Raw genomic sequence first — 19,295 nt, 5'->3', positions numbered from 1 at the left:
GCCGGCATTATTGTGGTCAAATATTGTTATGTATTTTTGGTAAAATCTTACAAATGACATCATTTTTTCAATTTATAATTTTAGTTTTGTTTATGTTGATAAAATATTACAATGACCAATGGGTATCAGTGTGTAGTGTTTGTTATTGAAAGTAATAGAAAAATGCTCGGTAGGCAACAAGGCGCAAGAAGGAAACGCAAATGGTAATAATATTTGTTTTTAAGATTCCTGAAGTCCGCAACCCAAAAGTCCTACCTATCAAGAGTAGAAGTAGCAGCAAAACCAAAGTGGGTAATCTAATATGTGTGTGTTACTTTTAGATGGAAGTGTCTTCACAGTGGCAGAGAAGGAGACAGAGGTAGAAACAGCGCTTATACTAGCTGTGCCAAGTTCCAGTTGTTCACAGACATATATACCTTGGCAGACCGTGGCAGCAGTAGAGCATTACTCAGGGGATGCATCATCACCTGATGATACAGCTGCTGGGGATGTTATAGAACCAAAGAATACACAAGATTATCCTGAATGTTGGACACAAGGCAGTTTTTTTTTAAAAAAAGACATACCCTTGTCTTATTTGTGCTTGAAAAAAAGATAGGATGTGCAATTTGTGCAAAGTTACAGTCACTGGGCCCAAGCTCCAGTAAAAATGTTCACCTGTCTGATGAATGGGTAAAAGTTGCAGTTAGCTTTTTTTGGAAAAACACAAAAGATAGTCAGCAGCTGTCTTTGAAGAAAAATATATTTAAACACAATAATTCTATGTCACACAAGGAAGCTGAGAGAATTCTGCGACAGGTCAGAGTAAAACAAATTGAAAAATGTGCTGCTGAAATGAAAAACGATCAGTATGAAATAATAGATTAAGTGTTTCGGAATATTTACAGGATAGCAAAATCAGGTAGGCCATTTACTGATCTGCCTACTGACATTGATTTGCAAGTTCTAAATGGTCTTGACATGGGAGATACCTTGCAAGTCATGTGCTAATATTTTTCATCATATTGCCAGTGAAATGAGGAAAAAGCTTGTGGCAAGTGTTATTGATAGTGAATCCAAATTGGCAGTTCAGTCAGTAAAAAGTCTGTTTTAAGCATCTACATTAGGGCATGTCTTTGTGATTCAGAAGAACCTGTAAGGTTCCTAGATTTAGTTGAACTTGCTGCTGCAGAAACAATATATAAAGCATTACTTTCAACTCTTTTCCGTCATGGTTTCTCAGAAAAAAAAAATCTCTAAGAGCATCTGATCTACTTTGCCTCAGATGGAGCACCTGTTGCAACCAGCACATTGGCCTCAAGAATGTGACATTAAATATGGCAAAGATGAAATTCACCAGCTTTGTGCTAAATACCACCCAAGCATGCAGAGGGGTGAGGGAGTATATTGAAAATATTAAGCCTCTCCTAAAAGCAGTAAACCCACTTGTAGTGTCAACAGCAGACTGTGAAAGGGGATTCAGTCAGATGGATATTATCCACTGTGCAAGTCGGGCATCTTTGGAACTGGAAAGCCTGTCATCTTTACTTTTCATAAAACGTGTGGGCCCTCCTTTAGAAATATTCTGTCCACGTTTTTACACCAAGAGTTGGTTGACAAAAAAAAAATCACTGTTTAACAACAAATCTGAAGGCCAGAATTCAAAGGTCTAAGACTGTTGGGGACAATTTTGAGTCCATTTGTAAAATCCTATGATGGAACTTTTATTTATTTTTTTTAATTTTAATTTTTGGTAAAAAGCGTAATCTCTATACCCCGGCAGCAATCATTTAAAGGTACTGTCTGTACAGATTACATTAGAGTACAACATGACTGCCAAGAACTTATTTAAATGAAAAGAATTATTTCAGAAAGTCCACAGACAGCATACTGACTGGACTTGGACTCAGACTCAAACTCGAAATGGACACTGCCACTACCCAGCAGTTAAAATGCCCAATTGGTGCATCTTTCATTAGCGTTCCCCTTGTTAAATGTGTACTATTCAAGCCATGGTTATATCACTAATTACATATTTACATATAAAATTTATATTAAGTGAGAGTAAACCACTTTTGCATAACTTACTTAGCTTCTGAACCAATAACGTATGATTTGAGAATGTCACTTTTTAAAAATATATATTTTTGTATTTTTAGAAGTGCAAATTAATGCAAACACGCTGTTTGCATAACACCAAAGTGTTCTTGCGAGTCTTACTCGTGTCCTACAGAAGGGAGTATTTCACAACCTCTCTACAACAGTAAGATCCTAATGCACAAATAAAACATATTTGTTATAGTATTGAGACCATAGACATTGTAAATGGAAATAAACAAAAAAAATAGTTCTTTATTACGTGTGTCAGTTTGCACTGGCTCAGTTTATTGGCGTTTCCACTGGGTCTTGGTGGAAACTACTGAACACAGTTGGAATGTCTGGAGGGTTAGCCCAATCCACCTTTTCTAGAGAGCTAGGCAGATTGCTGGATGTCATGCTGAAAATGGCTGGCCAATACATATAATGTCCTAAGGATACTAGCATAACTGATCCAAACAACTCAGTTTCATTATGTGACCTCAGCAGTATGGACTCTCCGCTCCTTCTAAGAAAACTTTTGTGCCAAGAGGACTTTGCTGCCCTTACTCTGACCTTTTTTTTGGTTTGTATATTCATGCTCCACAAATGTTACACAGCGCCTTCTGCTCTCTGTGCTCCTAACTCTGCAACAATAATTGTGGATCATTATTTGTGCGTGTTGATTAATTTGCATTGCTCTTACACTTACATAGGGAGCAATGCAAAATAATTGCCTGGCTGCAATGCAATCATTTGCACTGCGCCTATACTTACATCACCCCCAAATTGTCTTATGATTTAAAATAAATAAATAAATAAATAAATAATTTGATGGCCTCAACAAGCTGCCATAAATATGGGCTTTAAAGCAACATCAATTTAAATATGTAAAAATATTTTTTATAAATCACATAGGGCTGTATAACTTAATGGCAAATGTATGTGTTTGATTTATGTATTTCACTGTAAAAAAAAAAAAAAAATGCTTATTTCACAGCTCGCAGTCTAAAAACAGGTATTTCAAGATATTCACGATTAAAAATAATATTTATTGAAGTAGAAAAAAATAGCGTCGTCACATTCAAAATTGATTATTGTCTTCAGTTATTACACAACAAATGTTCCTAAATATTTAAATGTTTACCTGAAAAACAGTAAATGCTAAATTGTAGAATATTGCATTTTGTATGCCCACTTTTTAATGTATTGCACGCTATTGTATTGCATAGCATTGTTAACATGTCTGGGTGCCAAGCTGCCTGCACAGGACCGGCACATGGAGTGCATTGTGTGCCTCGGACCCGAACATGCACAGAAGCACGCAGCAAGAACAAGCAATGCAGAGGTCATTCTAAAAAAAGCCTACACAGCTAGTGCTTTCTCTGCTAGATTGGGAAGCTACAACAGCATCCTTGTAGTTTACCAAGCTCACCTTATCGGGGCCATTGCTGAGACCCACAAGCCCTCGTCTCTCCAGTTCAACGAACCTGCTCAGGCTGTCCAAGCTTAGCAAACAAGCAATGGGCAGGAACCTGGCAGCGTTAGTGGCTGCATGCATAGAGCTTTGGCTCTCCCAGGCACAAATGCTGGATGGAGATAAGACCGCTTTGCTGAACCCTCCCGTCACCCCGGATCACACTTTTGGTCCGGCGGTAGACGAAATGCTAAGCAGTCGCAGCACGCAAGGGAATCCACTAGATTTGGTGCGCCTTCTGCCAAAATGCCCACCTCCACCACGCAAGCCTGCAGCACAGTTGCACCCTAGGCCACAACTGCAAAAGAAACCAGCGCCACAGGCTGCTGCCTCTTCAGGCGGGCCCGTCCGTAGACAGCCTGCTACTGCTTTCCACGGGGGCAGGCACGCCTTCATGCACCCTGTGCCTAGACAGCAGACACAGGACTACTGCAACCAGTGCACCACGGACCCCTGGGTTCTCAACACTGTGCAAACTGGCTTCTCTCTCCAATTCAAACACGCCCCCCTGTCTGCTGTACGCTTTTCCACCACTTGCGCTGTTCCCACTGTGTTTGGAGATCAGGCAGGACCGGGCCAGGGTGCTCCTAATAGCCACTTTCTGGCCCAGGAGAGTCTAGTTCTCCTCTCTGATGCAGCTCCTGAGCGGCCAGCCATGGGAACTGTCGATGCATCACGACCTGCGCGGGGCACTCTGTGGCACCCCAACCCATCAAGCTTGCAGCTGTGGGCTTGGCCTCTGAACGGCTGCATTTGAGCCATCTAGGGTTATCAAACAGGGTGATTGCCACCTTACAAAACACTAAGGCAGCCTCTACTTGTTCCCAATATGGGTACAAGTGGGGCGTGTTCCAGATGTGGTGTTTGGCTCGTGGGTTTAAACACACGACATGCCCTATGGCAGTTATTCTGCACATTTTACAGGACTTTTTTGATGAGGGGAAATCTCCCTCTACTCTATAGGTCTATTCGGCAACCATTTCGGCGTGTCGTGTAAAGATTGATTCAGTCTCCCCAATTTTTGAAAGGCACCCGGTGGTTTAGGCTACCGGTGAAGGATTTAGTTCCTTGCTGGAGGTTAAATGTAGTGCTTAATGCATTGACAAAACCTCCATTTGAGCCCATGCATTCAGCTGAGCTCAAAAAGGCCAGAAATCATCATGACCTACACCGACTGTGCACTTTCATTTGTTAGCTACAGCGCCTGTCATTCAAAACGCCTACTTTGAAATTAGCAGGATATGGTGTAGGCTTTTGATATAGGTATACGGTGACAGTTACTAGTTTGATATGAAAATGGGGCGCAAGAGGAAAATACTTAATGAATATTGTGCACAATACTCTGACCGATGTCTGAAGTCTCTGCGGCAGGACGAAGCGGGCCCGTCTGCATTGCCTTCTAGTGACTCAGAGTCCAGCTGTGCTCAGCCTGAAGCAGGAGAGGGGGAGCTCAGACTCTGAATAATAAGTTCAAGTTAGTTCTGTTCAACTATCTAATGTTTTGTTCTGTGGATGGAAACACAGAGGATGGAAGGTGCTCACTTGAAGACCCCAGAGATGTACCCTACTTAACTAAATCCAGATGGTTGTCATACTGATGCGCTGGGGAGACCGCACTGTGGTTGATCCACGGAACCAGCATCAAAGTTGATTCAAAAGCTGAAAACAAGTAAAAAGGTCTATTTAAGCAAAGCAAATTATCAGTTCAATTAAGGGTTTAGTTAAGTAATTGAGAGCTCGGTTGGAATGAAAGCCAGCAACCACAGAGGGTCCCCAGGACCGAGTTTGAGAAGCCCTGGTCTAGAAGGATCTAAAACTCAAATTAAGAATTTCAATATAGCTGCCCTGAACCTTGGAAACTGTCTGCTGCTGCCTTCCCCTACAGTATGAAGCCTTGGTGTACTTCTTGACAGCAATATCTCCGTTGATGCCCACATCTCCTCTGTGGTCAAATCTTCCTTCTACCATCTTCGAAACATCTCCAAAGTCTGTCCCTACCTTTCCCTCCTGGATGCTTTGTCACGCATTTGTCTCCTCTTGACTCAACTACTGTAACTCTCTATATGGTGGTCTCCCGACATGCACCATATCCCCTAGCAAAAGTGCACCACACTTGGAGATCGTTTAGCTTCACGGCTCTGACTCTTTGGAACTCTCCCTGCTTTGGTGCGTGTTGCTCCCACCATCGCTCGCTTTTAAATCCGCTCTCAAGACCCACCCGTTCTCTCTTGCTTTCCATGCTCTTTAAGCCTGACATCTGCTATTAGCTGCTGTGTTGTTGCTGCTATTTAATGTATTATGCTACTGTTATATATTATGCATTTTTCACTGTATTTAATGTATTATGCATTTTGTTTTACTGTATATCATGTATTATGCATTTCTCTATTTGAAGTATTATGGATTTTCTTGTTGTTACTGCATCTTGTAAAGCACTTTGTGATGTTGGTCCATTATGAAAGGTGCTATATAAAATAAAGATTGATTGATTGATACCTCAAATATCAATGGCATTAAAGCATTTGAGTCAGTACTAATAGATATCAATAACCATTACTGGGTTGCACATGAACCCTTTAGTGAATTAGAAAAGAATCCTTACACAGTATAGTAAGTGTGAAGTTTACTTTCAACATGTCCCATATGTTGATTTGTATTATTTTGTATTGTTTGATTTTAATTGAACCTCTGTGCTTTTCTTGCAGAGGCCCTTTCCTGGTGGCCATGGGAAAATCTTGGCATCCTGAGGAGTTTACCTGTGCTCATTGTAAAAACTCCTTGGCAGATACTGGTTTTGTGGAAGAGAAGGGCTCTGTGTATTGTGAGCACTGTTATGAAAAATTCTTTGCCCCCACCTGTGGCAGGTGCCAACGGAAGATTCTTGGGGTAATTGCATTGATTTCACATCCTATTCCTATTTGTTAAAAGATTTTTAGAGCAGTTAAGAGGTAAATAATGTGCTTGAAGGTCATAATATAGTGATTGAATGTAATACAACTACCAGATGCATGACCCTTACTAGAATCATCCTATATTCATGGTGGCTAAAGCATTTTTTGCAAATCATTTTTCAGTAGACACATTTGATCCTGCTTTTTCTAAGTTCAAATAATGTGTCCGCAGTAAAGCACTTGAGGATGAGCTTCTGTTTTGAGTATGGTACCTTTAATAGCAGTGTACCCTGTCATGTTTAAAGGCAGTGGTCAGGAGATTTGTTTATGTAGTCCTTATTCCCACTTTTCGCACTGTTTTTGACTGAGGGAAACAAATATGCATTTAACCATGTGTTCTTAAAGTGCCAAATACAATTGTCAGATGTATCAGAATTAGCACTAGGGGACTGTTTGAAGTTACCGAATGCCATTAATTAGGGCAGATCTGGTCTCCTGGAGTGTACTCAGAGCTCAACTAATTATTTTTTTTGTATACATATAGTATATACTACTGTTAAATGCCATGGCATATGCATGATTTTAATTACAAACACCATTGGAACATTGTTAAGCAAGGATAGCGTATATTAATAAGGAGTCTTCCACTATAACAAAAATATGTATTTACTGCTTAGTCTAAAACACAATCCCCCCCAAAACCCCCAATGTATTTAATTGATCAACACAATCTCATAAAATAAAAGTTTTATTTTTTTAGGGTGCATGTAAGGAAAATATTGTAGAGTATTAAAAATGTATTTTGTCCACCATAAGTCAGCTAAAAATAATAGTCATTTCTCATTGGTAAAAAATGTAAAGAATGCTTTAAATTCAGTGGTCAAGGTCATGTTAGGGCATGATCTTTGGCCTCTGATTTGGTTTATAAAATATATTTTCAGACCTGTTCGCCTAAATTATTCATGGTACTGACATTTCTAAGGCTGTAGTTTGGGAATCATTTATCAGATTTGCCTGAAACTATGCATAGCCACTTATAATAAGTTAGTCTGTATATACTGTAGATGTATATTCATGCAGATAAACTAATTCATAGATATATATTTTGCTTCATAAAGTCGAATGAAACCTGCTGAATAATATTACGTTAACATATTTAATTATATACTGCTTGTAGTTTTCCATATACTTAACGAAAAACATTTTGTGACATTTCAAAATCTAACATGAAATACTCTACTATTATGACTTCCAGTAGACTTTTGCAATATGAATTTGTATTTTCTTACAATAAAGCTCTGGAGCCCCAATTAATTTGAGATTCAGGATGTTTCAGAATTTAAAACTTATCTGACAATATCCCTTTGCCTTACAATTTGGTTTACTTTTTTTTTCTTTTTAATATTTGTTTTTTATCCATTTTGTATAGAAAAAAGATTAATGTTCTTTTATAATGCATTTGAGTTGACTGTTCTTAAAGGATTCACTAATAATCTACTTTTTAATTTTGATGATAGTTCTTAATTTTGTATTTATAGCTGTGATAGTAGTACTGTACATTTTAGTACAAACTTTTTCAATGCTGTTAATTTTGTAAATGTGTTTACTTTTTTTTTTCTTCAGGAAATTATCAATGCTCTGAAGCAGACCTGGCATGTCCACTGTTTCTTGTGTACGTCTTGTCATCAGCCAATCCGCAACAATGTCTTCCACTTGGAGGATGGGGAGCCCTACTGTGAGCGAGGTAAAGCATACCTCTGCTCCCTACACAGGACCAATTTGTCAAGAGGAATTCTTTAATGGTTTATTTTGATATTAATTCCACTGTCTATCTGAAATCCCACGATTAGGGCTGTACAGACATTCGAAAAGTAGTTGCCCTTCCCTCACCTATACAATTGAGTACCAATCAATGGCGGTATACTTATATATTGAATGATTTAAAAGCCACTTAGAAGCTAATTTTCCTTTCACCCAGGGTGCTGACATTTTTACTGCCATACAGCAGTTCGGCCATAAACTGAGACAAAAAAAAATTACAAAACTAGCAAATGCCACTGAAAGTGATAATCAGGAAGTGAAATGAAAATAATTTTATATAAAAAAGAAAGGTAAGACAAATAGTCACAGATAAAACATTTAGTTTGATCACAACATGTTCTATATTAAATCACATTGTCAAATTGTTATTGATTGGTACTCAGTTGTGCAGACAAGGGGAAATGAGGGGACACTTTGTTTTGTGTTGTGTAATTAACACGTTGGAGGTTCCCTTTCAAGTAGGGAATATTAACCATTACAAAATGGGTGTTTCCCTTTAAGACACCCGAACTGAAAACTCTATACCAAAGATTCTCGCTGGAACAGGGTGGCGCTGCTGAGGCTCCGCCCTGCAACCATAAGACAGCAGCGACCCCTACAATCGTCGCCGTTTTCTTTTTTCAGCCAAGCTGATTACTCCTGAGACCAGATAAATGTATTTTTTCTTCTCCATATACTTTGTTAGTGCTTTTAATTAGTTTTTAAGTGCTATATATATTATTTATCACAGAATCGCTGAAGTAAAAAATAATTTTGAGCTGTATTTGTTGTTTTTTAGTCTGTGCTAGGTTAGTCCCACGGCGGCCTTGTGTCCCGTGGGAGGCCTGCAGCTCGAGTAGTCGTCCCTCCCTGTATTAGACTGACTCGCTCCAGTCGGCGCATATAAAATTGTATTTTTCGCAACATTATCGTGTATCTACTACATATAAATAAATATAAGACTATTTTGTGGACCGTGTGGTTTCGTTTTCGTTTCCAATGGTGTGTATATATTGCTTTTCTGTTTTTTATTCCTACAGAGAGGTTAAAAAATAAAATGGATGATCAACTGGTCCTCCTGTCAGATGATGAGGAGTCTAAAATGCCTGTGGCACAGCTCTCACTTTCAGCCGAGCTTATGCCCTTAATGCAGTGGCGACTGCAGTGTTACAGGTGCCCTGGCCTATGGTACACACTGAAAGACGCTCTATTTATGATGAGCAGCCGACAGTTCTTCTTGCTGCCCCTCCGATTCACCCGGATTTCCTGTATGAGTTACAGTCCACCTGGGCACACCCGGCCACAGCTGTGGCGGTTTCCCGTCCAATGGACTCTCTGTATAGAGTTTCTGATGTGGACAAGCTGGGTCTTACCCATTTTCTGCCAGTAGAGGCCTCTATTGCTGCACTTGTTCAGCCTGCTAACTTGTCCTTGCTTTCCAAGGACGCAGCATGCCCGAACAAGCAATGCAGAGTGACTGAGATCATTCTAAAGAAAGTCTACACAGCTAGCGCTTTCTCTGCAAGACTGGGAAGCTACAACAGCATTCTTGTAGCTTACCAAGCTCACAGTGGGAACTGCCGACGCGACGCACTCTGTGGCACCCCAACCCATCGAGCCTGCAGCTCAGGGTTTGGCCCCTGAACGGCTACATCTGGGCATCGAGCCATCTGGGGTTATCGAACAGGGTGATTGACACCCTGCAAAATGCCAGGGCAGCCTCCACCTGTTACCCATATTGGGCATGTTCCAGACGTGGTGCTTGTCGACACGCCCTATGGCAGTTGTACTGCAATTTTTACAAGACCTTTTTGATGAAGGGAAATCTCCTTCTACTTTAAATGTCTATTTGGCAGCCATTTTGGCTATCTTAATGTTATGTTGAACATTACAGTCATACAAGCGGTTACTAGCTTGTAATTGGGTTGTATGCCATGTCCTTGTTTTATTCCATTTAATTAATACCTAACAAGTTAAATTATGATAAAGGGAATTACTTGGAAAATCTTGAGTATCTTCCCTATTCCATGGCAACATTGCGTCAAATGTTCTAAATGACCCAAACAGTGTACACGTGTTTTTAGTTGTAATCATTGCATGTTAAAATTGGCCATGGTTTTTGAGGGATTTCAGCTTGTTTGCAAACTGTGTTTCCTTATTTCTCTCCAGATTATTATAACATGTTTGGTACAAGCTGCCATGGTTGTGACTTCCCCATTGAAGCTGGAGATAAGTTCCTGGAAGCCTTGGGATATACTTGGCATGACACCTGTTTTGTGTGTTCTGTAAGTAGAAACAATCTTTTATTGCTTTTTTGAAAGCCATACTGAGCTCCAGTATACAGGCTCATACGCAAAGTCCTAGAAAAACTCTGTAATTCTTTTACAAAAATCAATTGAATGCAGAGCTTTCAGATAGAATATCTATCTTAAAAAAGAAACAAGTAGAAGGAAAACAAAACATTGAAAGGTTAATTAAAACTAATTTAGAGATTTAAAATGTTTTCTAACTGCAGTAAAATCCTGATTATGGGGCTTGCTTGATAGTTAACCTTGTATGTACAGATTGACCTTCCTTGGCTAGATGACAATGTCCTGAAATCTGGATTATTTTGCGTAAATAAGTGTTCTTCTCATTTATCCAGTGACTTCTGAATCACTTTGTATATTTAGTTGACCAGAAGTGTACTGTGCCCCCTACACTTCTGAAAGTTTGTTGAAACTTACCACAATTGTTTTTGTTCCAGGTATGTTCTACAAATCTGGAGGGTCAGACTTTTTTCTCAAAAAAGGAAAAGCCCTTATGCAAGAAACATGCCCATTAAATTAACTTTTAATGGTCTAGACTCTTTTGAGTCTGCTATCAACAAGAAGAAAATACAAGATAATTAATTCATCAGCTGATGATATTTACAAAAATAAAAACATGCATGTATTGTATAGGTCTTGATTAGGGATATGTTATTTGGGATTGTGCTGTTTTTCTTTGTTTTAAGGGCTATGATGTTGATGTGGGGGACTACACATCTCCATTCCCTCACCTCTCCTGTACTAATCGAAAGTAACAGTTGGTTTATATGCAAGGGAAAGATGATGTGTACCATATACATATATCAAGTTCTTATATTCTGTAGTAAAAAGGTGGTGGGAGAACATTCCATGGGTGAAAAAAAAAAAAGGTGGTGGGAGTGTTCAAAATAGCATGTAATATTATTAAAACAAGAGCATCAATATAATATAATGAAGCATTAATGATAACAGTGACAATGAAAAATTCTAAAAATGTGGTACCAATATATACTGTACCATCCTGATTTTTTTATTTTTATTAAAGGCATAAAATGGGTTCCTTTTAATCTGTTTTATTTTTTACGGTTTAAGTAGATGCATACATTGTACACAGGAACCATGGGACAGTGTTGTGTTAACAATGGAATTTGTGTTTTTTTTTTTTTTTTTTTAGCACGCTATATTCACGCTATATTCACATTAAAAACTGAACAGGGGGCAGAAATACAATGTTATCTCTTTGTGCTCAGCATGAAAATCAACTGTTCAAATATATATTTTTTTGTTTGAATTTTTATATGAATAACTATGTTCAAAGAGGAAGAGGGTTTGTTGAGTTATACCACATATTTAGTTAAATGTATAAAGAAGGTACATGGTATTATCAAGAGAGGCTGCTGGGGTTTATTTAACTTAAATATTGTATGTAACAGTAAAATGGTAATTTTCATAGCTTGCAATGAATCATTGTATAGGGTCATTATGCAGTAAATAAACACTAATTCTGCCATACGTACACTCAGTACATACCAGAATGAAGTCTATGTTTAGAAATGCTTTAAAAAATACACAGTTGAAATATATTTTTATATAATAATAATAATAATCTTTGTTATACAGCGCCTTTTAAAAGCAACATCTCAAAGCGCTTTACAAACAAACAAAACATAAGATAAAAAGTCATAAAAATGCCTTTCTATAAAAGTAGGTCTTTAAGGTAGATTTTAAAAGCATTAATATGTGTCTAATGCAACAGGTATGTCAGGATTGTGTAGCTTTTACTGATAAGTGACCCAATAACCAAATTGTTTCACAAACTGCAAGGGAATACTATGTACATAACTGGTGTATTTTTATTTGGTATGTAAGCACAGTTAACTTACAGTTCTTTGTTATAGGCAAATGAAAAAGGTTAAATATATTTGAATTGCACATAAGATGTAATAATGGATGTGGAACATTAGAGATATCATCAGTAGTTTGTGTTGGTATTGGATTGGTAAACGTTGAACAAAAGTGGGGCCTACAATTTTTTACTTTCAAGGTATTACAGAAAGCCAGTATGTTTTAGTCTGCCAAGATAGCTGTGGTCATGTGATGATAATAATAGATCATAATATCAGAACACTTTACAATTTTGGCTTCATACTCAGTACACAACTGTATTATATTACTTTCTTGGTGAAGTTCAGCTGTGGTTATTTTACAAGAAAAAATAACATGACAGTTACAAATCTTTTTGAGGTAGTGACTTGTATATAACACTGCATGCTAAATTTGTTGTTGAACTTGAAATGTACATCTGACCTGATACTTGACTGTATGTTTCTGGTGTATGACACAGTACATCCAGTCAATTACGGTATCCATTTTACTTCATATTTACCAATCATTAAAGTACAGATGCCATTCTGCTGATATCATGCACCTGGGGATGCTTAGTTTTTATTAGTTTCCAGTTTGGTACCGGTGCAATAAAAGTCTTTGGGGGGGGGAAAAAATATTTTTTTGATGGAGGTCAAAATGCTGACTGGTAAATTTGCCATATTATTGCTTTCTGGGTAGGTAAACAAAGATTTTTTAATGATTCTTAGGGTTAGGGTTTGTTTTATGATTCCCTTTCAAGTACAAAAATGTAACCATTACCTCATGGGTATTAATCCTTTGAACCTGAATAGATATTCCAAAGCTACATGTAGTGCCAGTGACGCAGTCACGCCCACCCCCGAGGGCATAAAAGAGACTGCTGACACTCAAAACGTCTTCATTTTTCCTTTCACCAACCTGAGAGAGAGAGATCTACAAACAGGTAAGTGACACTGATTGTTTGCTTGTGTTTATCACCTATTGCGATTTGTTTTTATGTGTTTTAGTCAAAATTACGTCACATATTGTGCACTCAGCCGTGGCTGTTCAGTAGTCCCTCAGCGGCCTTGTGCTCTGCGTGAAGCCGGCAGCTCTGCTGCTCCTTCCCCGGGATCGAACGCCTTAAGCTGGCTGCTGGTGCTCTCTCGTAAGCTGCTAGCTTCGGTTGAAGTGTAAAATTAAAAATGGTTTTGGATTATAAAAAATATATTACTGTTTGATTACTGTTTTGTGTGAGAAGAAATTGTTTTCAATCTGCTTGCAGCTTTTTCCCAACAGTGTCTCTGTACCACATTAAGATCTGCTTGCAGAGTTAGTGTGAACACTGTTAGGGCTCTACCAGTAGGCTTTCCTTTGGTTTCGATCTGTTGGTACCGTTTGTACCGTATTTACAACTGAACCTCGGCTGCGCAAATGGGAAGCTTCAGTAAGTTCCGCTGTCAAGTGCAAAGGCAAAAGCCTCAGGCTAAGCCTCCGACAAAGCAGCAGCCCTAGTAATTTGCTGCCACAGGCCCAGGGCCCCTTTTCAGGGAGTCACCTGGAGTACTGGCGTCAATGCACCTCGGACACATGGGTGCTCAATACTGTACAGACCGGCTGTTCTCTGCAATTCAAACACGATCCTCCTCCATTTTGGGGAGTGACTACAACATTAGTCGCTGATCCGTGAGACACATTGGTGTTGTCTCAGGAGGTGACAGCCCCGTTGCAGAAGCGGGCTAGTTGCACAGTTCATCCTCTTCAATTGTAAGAAGGTTTTTACTCCAGGTACTTCCTGGTGCCCAAACGGGATGGTGGCCTCAGACCAATCCTCGATCTCAGACAGGTCAACCCATGTCTGAGTCGACAGAGGTTCAAAATGTTAACCATGCAGCAGTTGTTGCAGTCAATAAGGCCAGGCGACTGGTTCACTACGGTGGACTTAAAAGACGCTTACTTTGTAATATACAGCTTTATAATATCTATGCAGGTTAGACGGTATCAAAGGATTAATACCAATGAGGTAATGGTTACATTTCTATTTCAGGGAAACGAGGGTTATGATAATAACCTAACGTACTTAGGGTTAGGGGTTGTTTTATGATTCTTAGGGATGTACACTGGTTCCTGGGAATATAATCGTTCTATACATAAAAGTAATTAAAAAAAAAAAAGTTTGGTGGACAAATATGATGTATATATTTATGCTTGTTTTTGCCTACTTAACATGACCACATCAGTATTGTTAGGTCTATTTTTAGTTTTCAGCTGGTATTACAACAGTCCTTTAATCACAGATGTGTAGTACTGTATCATTTTTTTTCTTTATCTTGTCTTCCACTGTTTGTTAGTAATCCTTTGCCTTGAAAATGTCTGAACGTATAGAATGTGCAATGAGAGTGGTATATATTTTAATTAAAAAGGGATGTTCCTATCAATGTATACCAGAAATGTGATCAACATATTGTTCTCTTTGTGCACAAGTTATTACGAATAAACTGGTTTGGTAATCCTTGAAATTGACTGTGAATTTGTCTTTATGCTTATTAAATGGTGGAGGCAATGGCTTGTTAGCAAGCACACCTCAATAGTAGCCAAAACATGTTTCTGTTGAAGTCTCTGTTTGGAAGCAAAGACACATTTTCTGAGGAATATAATATTGAAAACTGTATAAAATTAACAAGATACTAATCGGAACAATAATTTACTGTTCCTACCTGCAGCTAAATTGGTTGTTGCTGGTGTTACTTTATTACTTTCAGAAAACGGCTTTGCCTTTACATTTTCTTCAAAATATGGTCCTTTTATCTCTGGAAAATATATATATATATATATATATATATATATATATATATATGTATATATATATATATATATATATGTATGTATATATATATATATGTATATATATATATGTATATATATATATGTATATATATATATATATATATATATATATATATATGTATATATATATATATATATATATATGTATATATATATATATATATATGTATATATATATATGTATATATATATATATATATATATATATATGTATGTATATATATATATATATATACACACACATACACACTAACACTGGAGCTTAACAATGTTTAATTCCCTGAAAACAGGTATAACATGATTTCTTAGGGGCAGCAGATATATCAAGACCTGTGTGTTGTAGATCAGTCAGGACAATACATGTAAACACCAAACACAGTATGCTGTATGTTAAATGTGTTATAGATGTTGTAATTGTATGTTCAAGAGTCCAAACCAGACGTCCCCTTTAGGGCTTCAGAATATGGAGTCCCATGATTTTAATTTTTTTATTAGATTTTTTTTCAGTAAGATTGCACCTGTTGACTTTAATAGAAATGTGGTTAGCAGTGTTTTCATAAAGCTTTACTGCCAACTGTATAGGCTTAGACTATATTTCTTCATAGGAAAATAAAGTAGTTTCCAATGACATCAAAATAATATTTTTGAAATTGATAGTTGTGCCAGAAAGAAGTAGATGGGTAGGCACACATTTTACATGTCATATCATCAAGGAGGTGTAAATAGCACACTTACCACAGGTCGACTATGTTTAGTATCTTCCATAGGTTACTGGACCAGACTTGAAATTAATCAAATTCTAACTCCCAAAATAAAAATTAAAGCTCGATGTATTTGAAAAGATGTTCGGAAAGTATATGACAGTAACCAACAATTGAAAAGGTAGATGTGGTTTACTGGCATCTTGTGGTTAACAACTGAAAAGCATCAAGATTCTATTGATCTCTGCTTCTCTCAACAGAAACGTTGCGGGAAAGAAGAGTTAGTGTCAATTATTTAGCTGCATTGCAAGCAATTGAATGTATAAAAAAAAAAAAATCCCATGCAAAAACCCAACTGTAATAACCAAAAGGAACGCATTGGTACTAACAGAAAAGACCACATGCTCGTAGAAACCAGTAAAGTGAATTACAGAAGATCCAAGGATAAGCCTTCGCTAATTTTAAGCAGTCACCAAAGGGAATAAACTGCTTACATTGGTGAAGACTTATTCTTGGATCTTCTGTAATTCACTGTATTGGTTGTAAGAGCAGGTGACCATTTCTATTAGTACCAATGAGTTCCTTCTGCAAGTTATTAAAAATGTACTTAGTGATTGTATCTAACAACATAATTGCATACATGTTACCTGTCATGGACTTTCATTTGCTCTGTAAATACACACAAATGTTCAGTTGAAAGAAAAAACATACATTAACTTTAAATCATAACTGAAAATGATTAGTTTCCATTCCTTACTCTCAGGAAGTCTGTTACTGTTTCACTTCCTAAATCATTTTACCTCGGCAATTATTCCGGGTCAAGGCATGTAACTGGCTGAAAGTATGTCAGTCAATAAGGGAATCAGTTTGTTGATTAATGACAGAAAAGGTGTTGAGGGTTGGGTACAGTTTCACAATTCATGTGAAATGACTAAGGCATTGTAACACTACTGACTTTAAAACAAAGATTTCTACCAGATGAAACCAAACTCCATGCATGAACTCCAATTCCCATGATCCAACAGAGACGAGATTACATTGATCACTGTGACCCCGGAAGTTGATGACGTTTTCACTTCTGGGTGCACCTCCCCACATAAGGCTGTGTGTGAGCATGTGTTCCTTCTCCATTTTCTCCTAGGACTGTGTCAAGCACAGCAGATAGTATTCGTGTTATTTGTGTAGCTAAAAGCAGTCGAGCAGGGTGACTCTTTTTGCAGAGGTAGCCCTCTTTTTTGTTTTTCTTTATCTGGGGGTAGTCAGTAATGGCTTCTCTCAATTTTCTGAACAGCATTGGAAGGTGAATTATCAATATTTAAACCCAACTGTCAAGGGTTTGTGTAGATTATGAAAGCAGGGTGCCTTCAGTAACACAAAGCAAAATGGCGTTGCCTCCGTCTCTGTCTTGACGACAACGACGGTCCCTCTTGCGCGATCTCCTCCTCAATGGTTTATTCGAGACATTGTGGATCAAATGCACCAACGTGGATAAAATAAAACTCAGTTTAGTGCCAATCTAGGGTTAGTTGACTTAACATCATTAAATACAGACTATACAATATTAAACCAAAATATAATCTGCATAACATTTACTACACCAAATAACATAAATACATATTTAAACATTCACAAACATATATACAAAACATACATTATGGGAAAGAATTATAAATAAAAGGACTAAAGAGGATAATAAAAAAATTATACATAGATGAATTTACCTGTGTTGTAAACAATACATGAAAGAAATGAATAGTCGCCACTCACGATGCAGCCACCTATGTAAATCAGAGAGAAAACCAATCACCTTTCATACAAACATACTATTAAAATAAAGAAATAAAATACCAGCTTGCGTACGTGTGCTAGACCTCTTTTACACAGCGCACGCTGCATCCCCATAGCCTTCATTCATATGCATTATCCACACGCACATGTGGTTAGGCCCAAACAGAAAAAAATGTATAATATTTAAACACGTTTTCAATGCAATTCACCCCCAAACATCACTTTATATATTGTTGTCATTCCCATTACCCTTTACTATATTTAATACCAATGAAATGTAGTATTTTTAATTTATAAAACTTTGGTGTAGTGTAATTTTCCCCAACAAAATTAATCTAATTACATTAATAAAAATAATCAAAATAAACATTTCCCATCCAATATTACAATGTATTAATAATCACGTTAAAACCATTTAAATCAGCTATTATTATAAAATAATATTTTTACAAATGAACAACCTAACCCCTTCACACTCATCCCTGACTGAAGGAGTGATTGCAATGGCGTTGCTTTCGTTAATACAGACTGAAACACTATTCTAATATGGAATTAAGATCCCTGTGGACCCATAGCAAAAATGACCACAATATATGTACAATGAAGATTTATAACACCAACCTCAACAGTATGTTTCCTTACATACACAGGATGTTGAATAGCTTTCACCTTTTCCATTACATTCCACTATTTTTACCAAAATGAAGTCGGTCCGTCTGCATACGAAACTCTCGTAATACCTCAAAAAGAACACTAGAGGTCAGAGTTCTGCGTGGGTCTGATTTTTACGATACGCTTTCGACCTGGACCCGCAACACCGTCTTCTTACCTGCGACCCGACCCGACCCGCTTTAATACGACCTGCAACCCGACCCAAACCCGCAAGTGTTTGTCTTTTACCTACTGCCTGCATCAACTCTCTCACACTCTCACATTCACACTCAGATATATCTACCATTCTCCACAGATTGTTTATACAATATGCTATACAGCGTGGTAGCTTTCTCGAGTGGTCTGGATATATTTTAACATTGTAACATATTGATTATCTCTACTTACTTTACTATAAAAATACCTGTCTATTCCTTTCGTGCCACCAGTTGAAAGAGAGCTACACCTGTGCTTTCGCAGAGATGTGCCAGTTTTGTGGCTGTCATACACAAAAACATAACGACAGGTTTAACAAGCAACGGATGCAGTCACATGTTTATTATTTTCATTTGCTGTGATTCCAAAATAATTCCACACTTCTGATTTACGTCTGTTATCCAGTACATGATATAACCCTGCGCTATCTTTTGTTTCACCGCGTCCACGGACATTTTTAATATCACCAAGCACACGTGATGAAAAGGATCTTGCGACGTATCAAACAAGCGAGAACAACACTGCTTAGCCAGCTGACTCCTCCCTAATCACCCCCTGCTTTAGGGCAGGAAATACCGGTACATTAAATTCTGACGCCAGTAGACATGTTTCATTTATTGTTATAATTAATATTTATTTATTTTATTCGTTAGCAACCATAGATGATGATAGTTTCTCACTGGGTCTGCACTACTCAAATGACCCACCCACACTCATCCACATACACAAGAGAGAA

General features: G+C 37.7%; 1 protein-coding gene across 1 annotated transcript in view; it reads left to right on the top strand.

Annotated features, from left to right (window-relative positions):
- The window catches only part of LOC117421249 (PDZ and LIM domain protein 5-like), a 134,231-nt gene extending 119,356 nt beyond the window's left edge, over positions 1-14,875 (top strand). The window contains exons 10-13 of the mRNA XM_059026137.1: positions 6,238-6,418; positions 8,047-8,167; positions 10,393-10,508; positions 10,970-14,875. Coding sequence (XP_058882120.1) covers positions 6,238-6,418; positions 8,047-8,167; positions 10,393-10,508; positions 10,970-11,047 — 496 coding nt within the window. The 3' untranslated portion in view covers positions 11,048-14,875. The remainder of the gene's footprint in view (positions 1-6,237; positions 6,419-8,046; positions 8,168-10,392; positions 10,509-10,969) is intronic.
- Positions 14,876-19,295: the final 4,420 nt, after the last annotated feature.

This window comes from Acipenser ruthenus, chromosome 1 (genome assembly GCF_902713425.1).
Source record: "Acipenser ruthenus chromosome 1, fAciRut3.2 maternal haplotype, whole genome shotgun sequence".
NCBI lineage: Eukaryota > Metazoa > Chordata > Actinopteri > Acipenseriformes > Acipenseridae > Acipenser > Acipenser ruthenus.
This window is presented reverse-complemented; position numbering and strand designations above follow the sequence as displayed.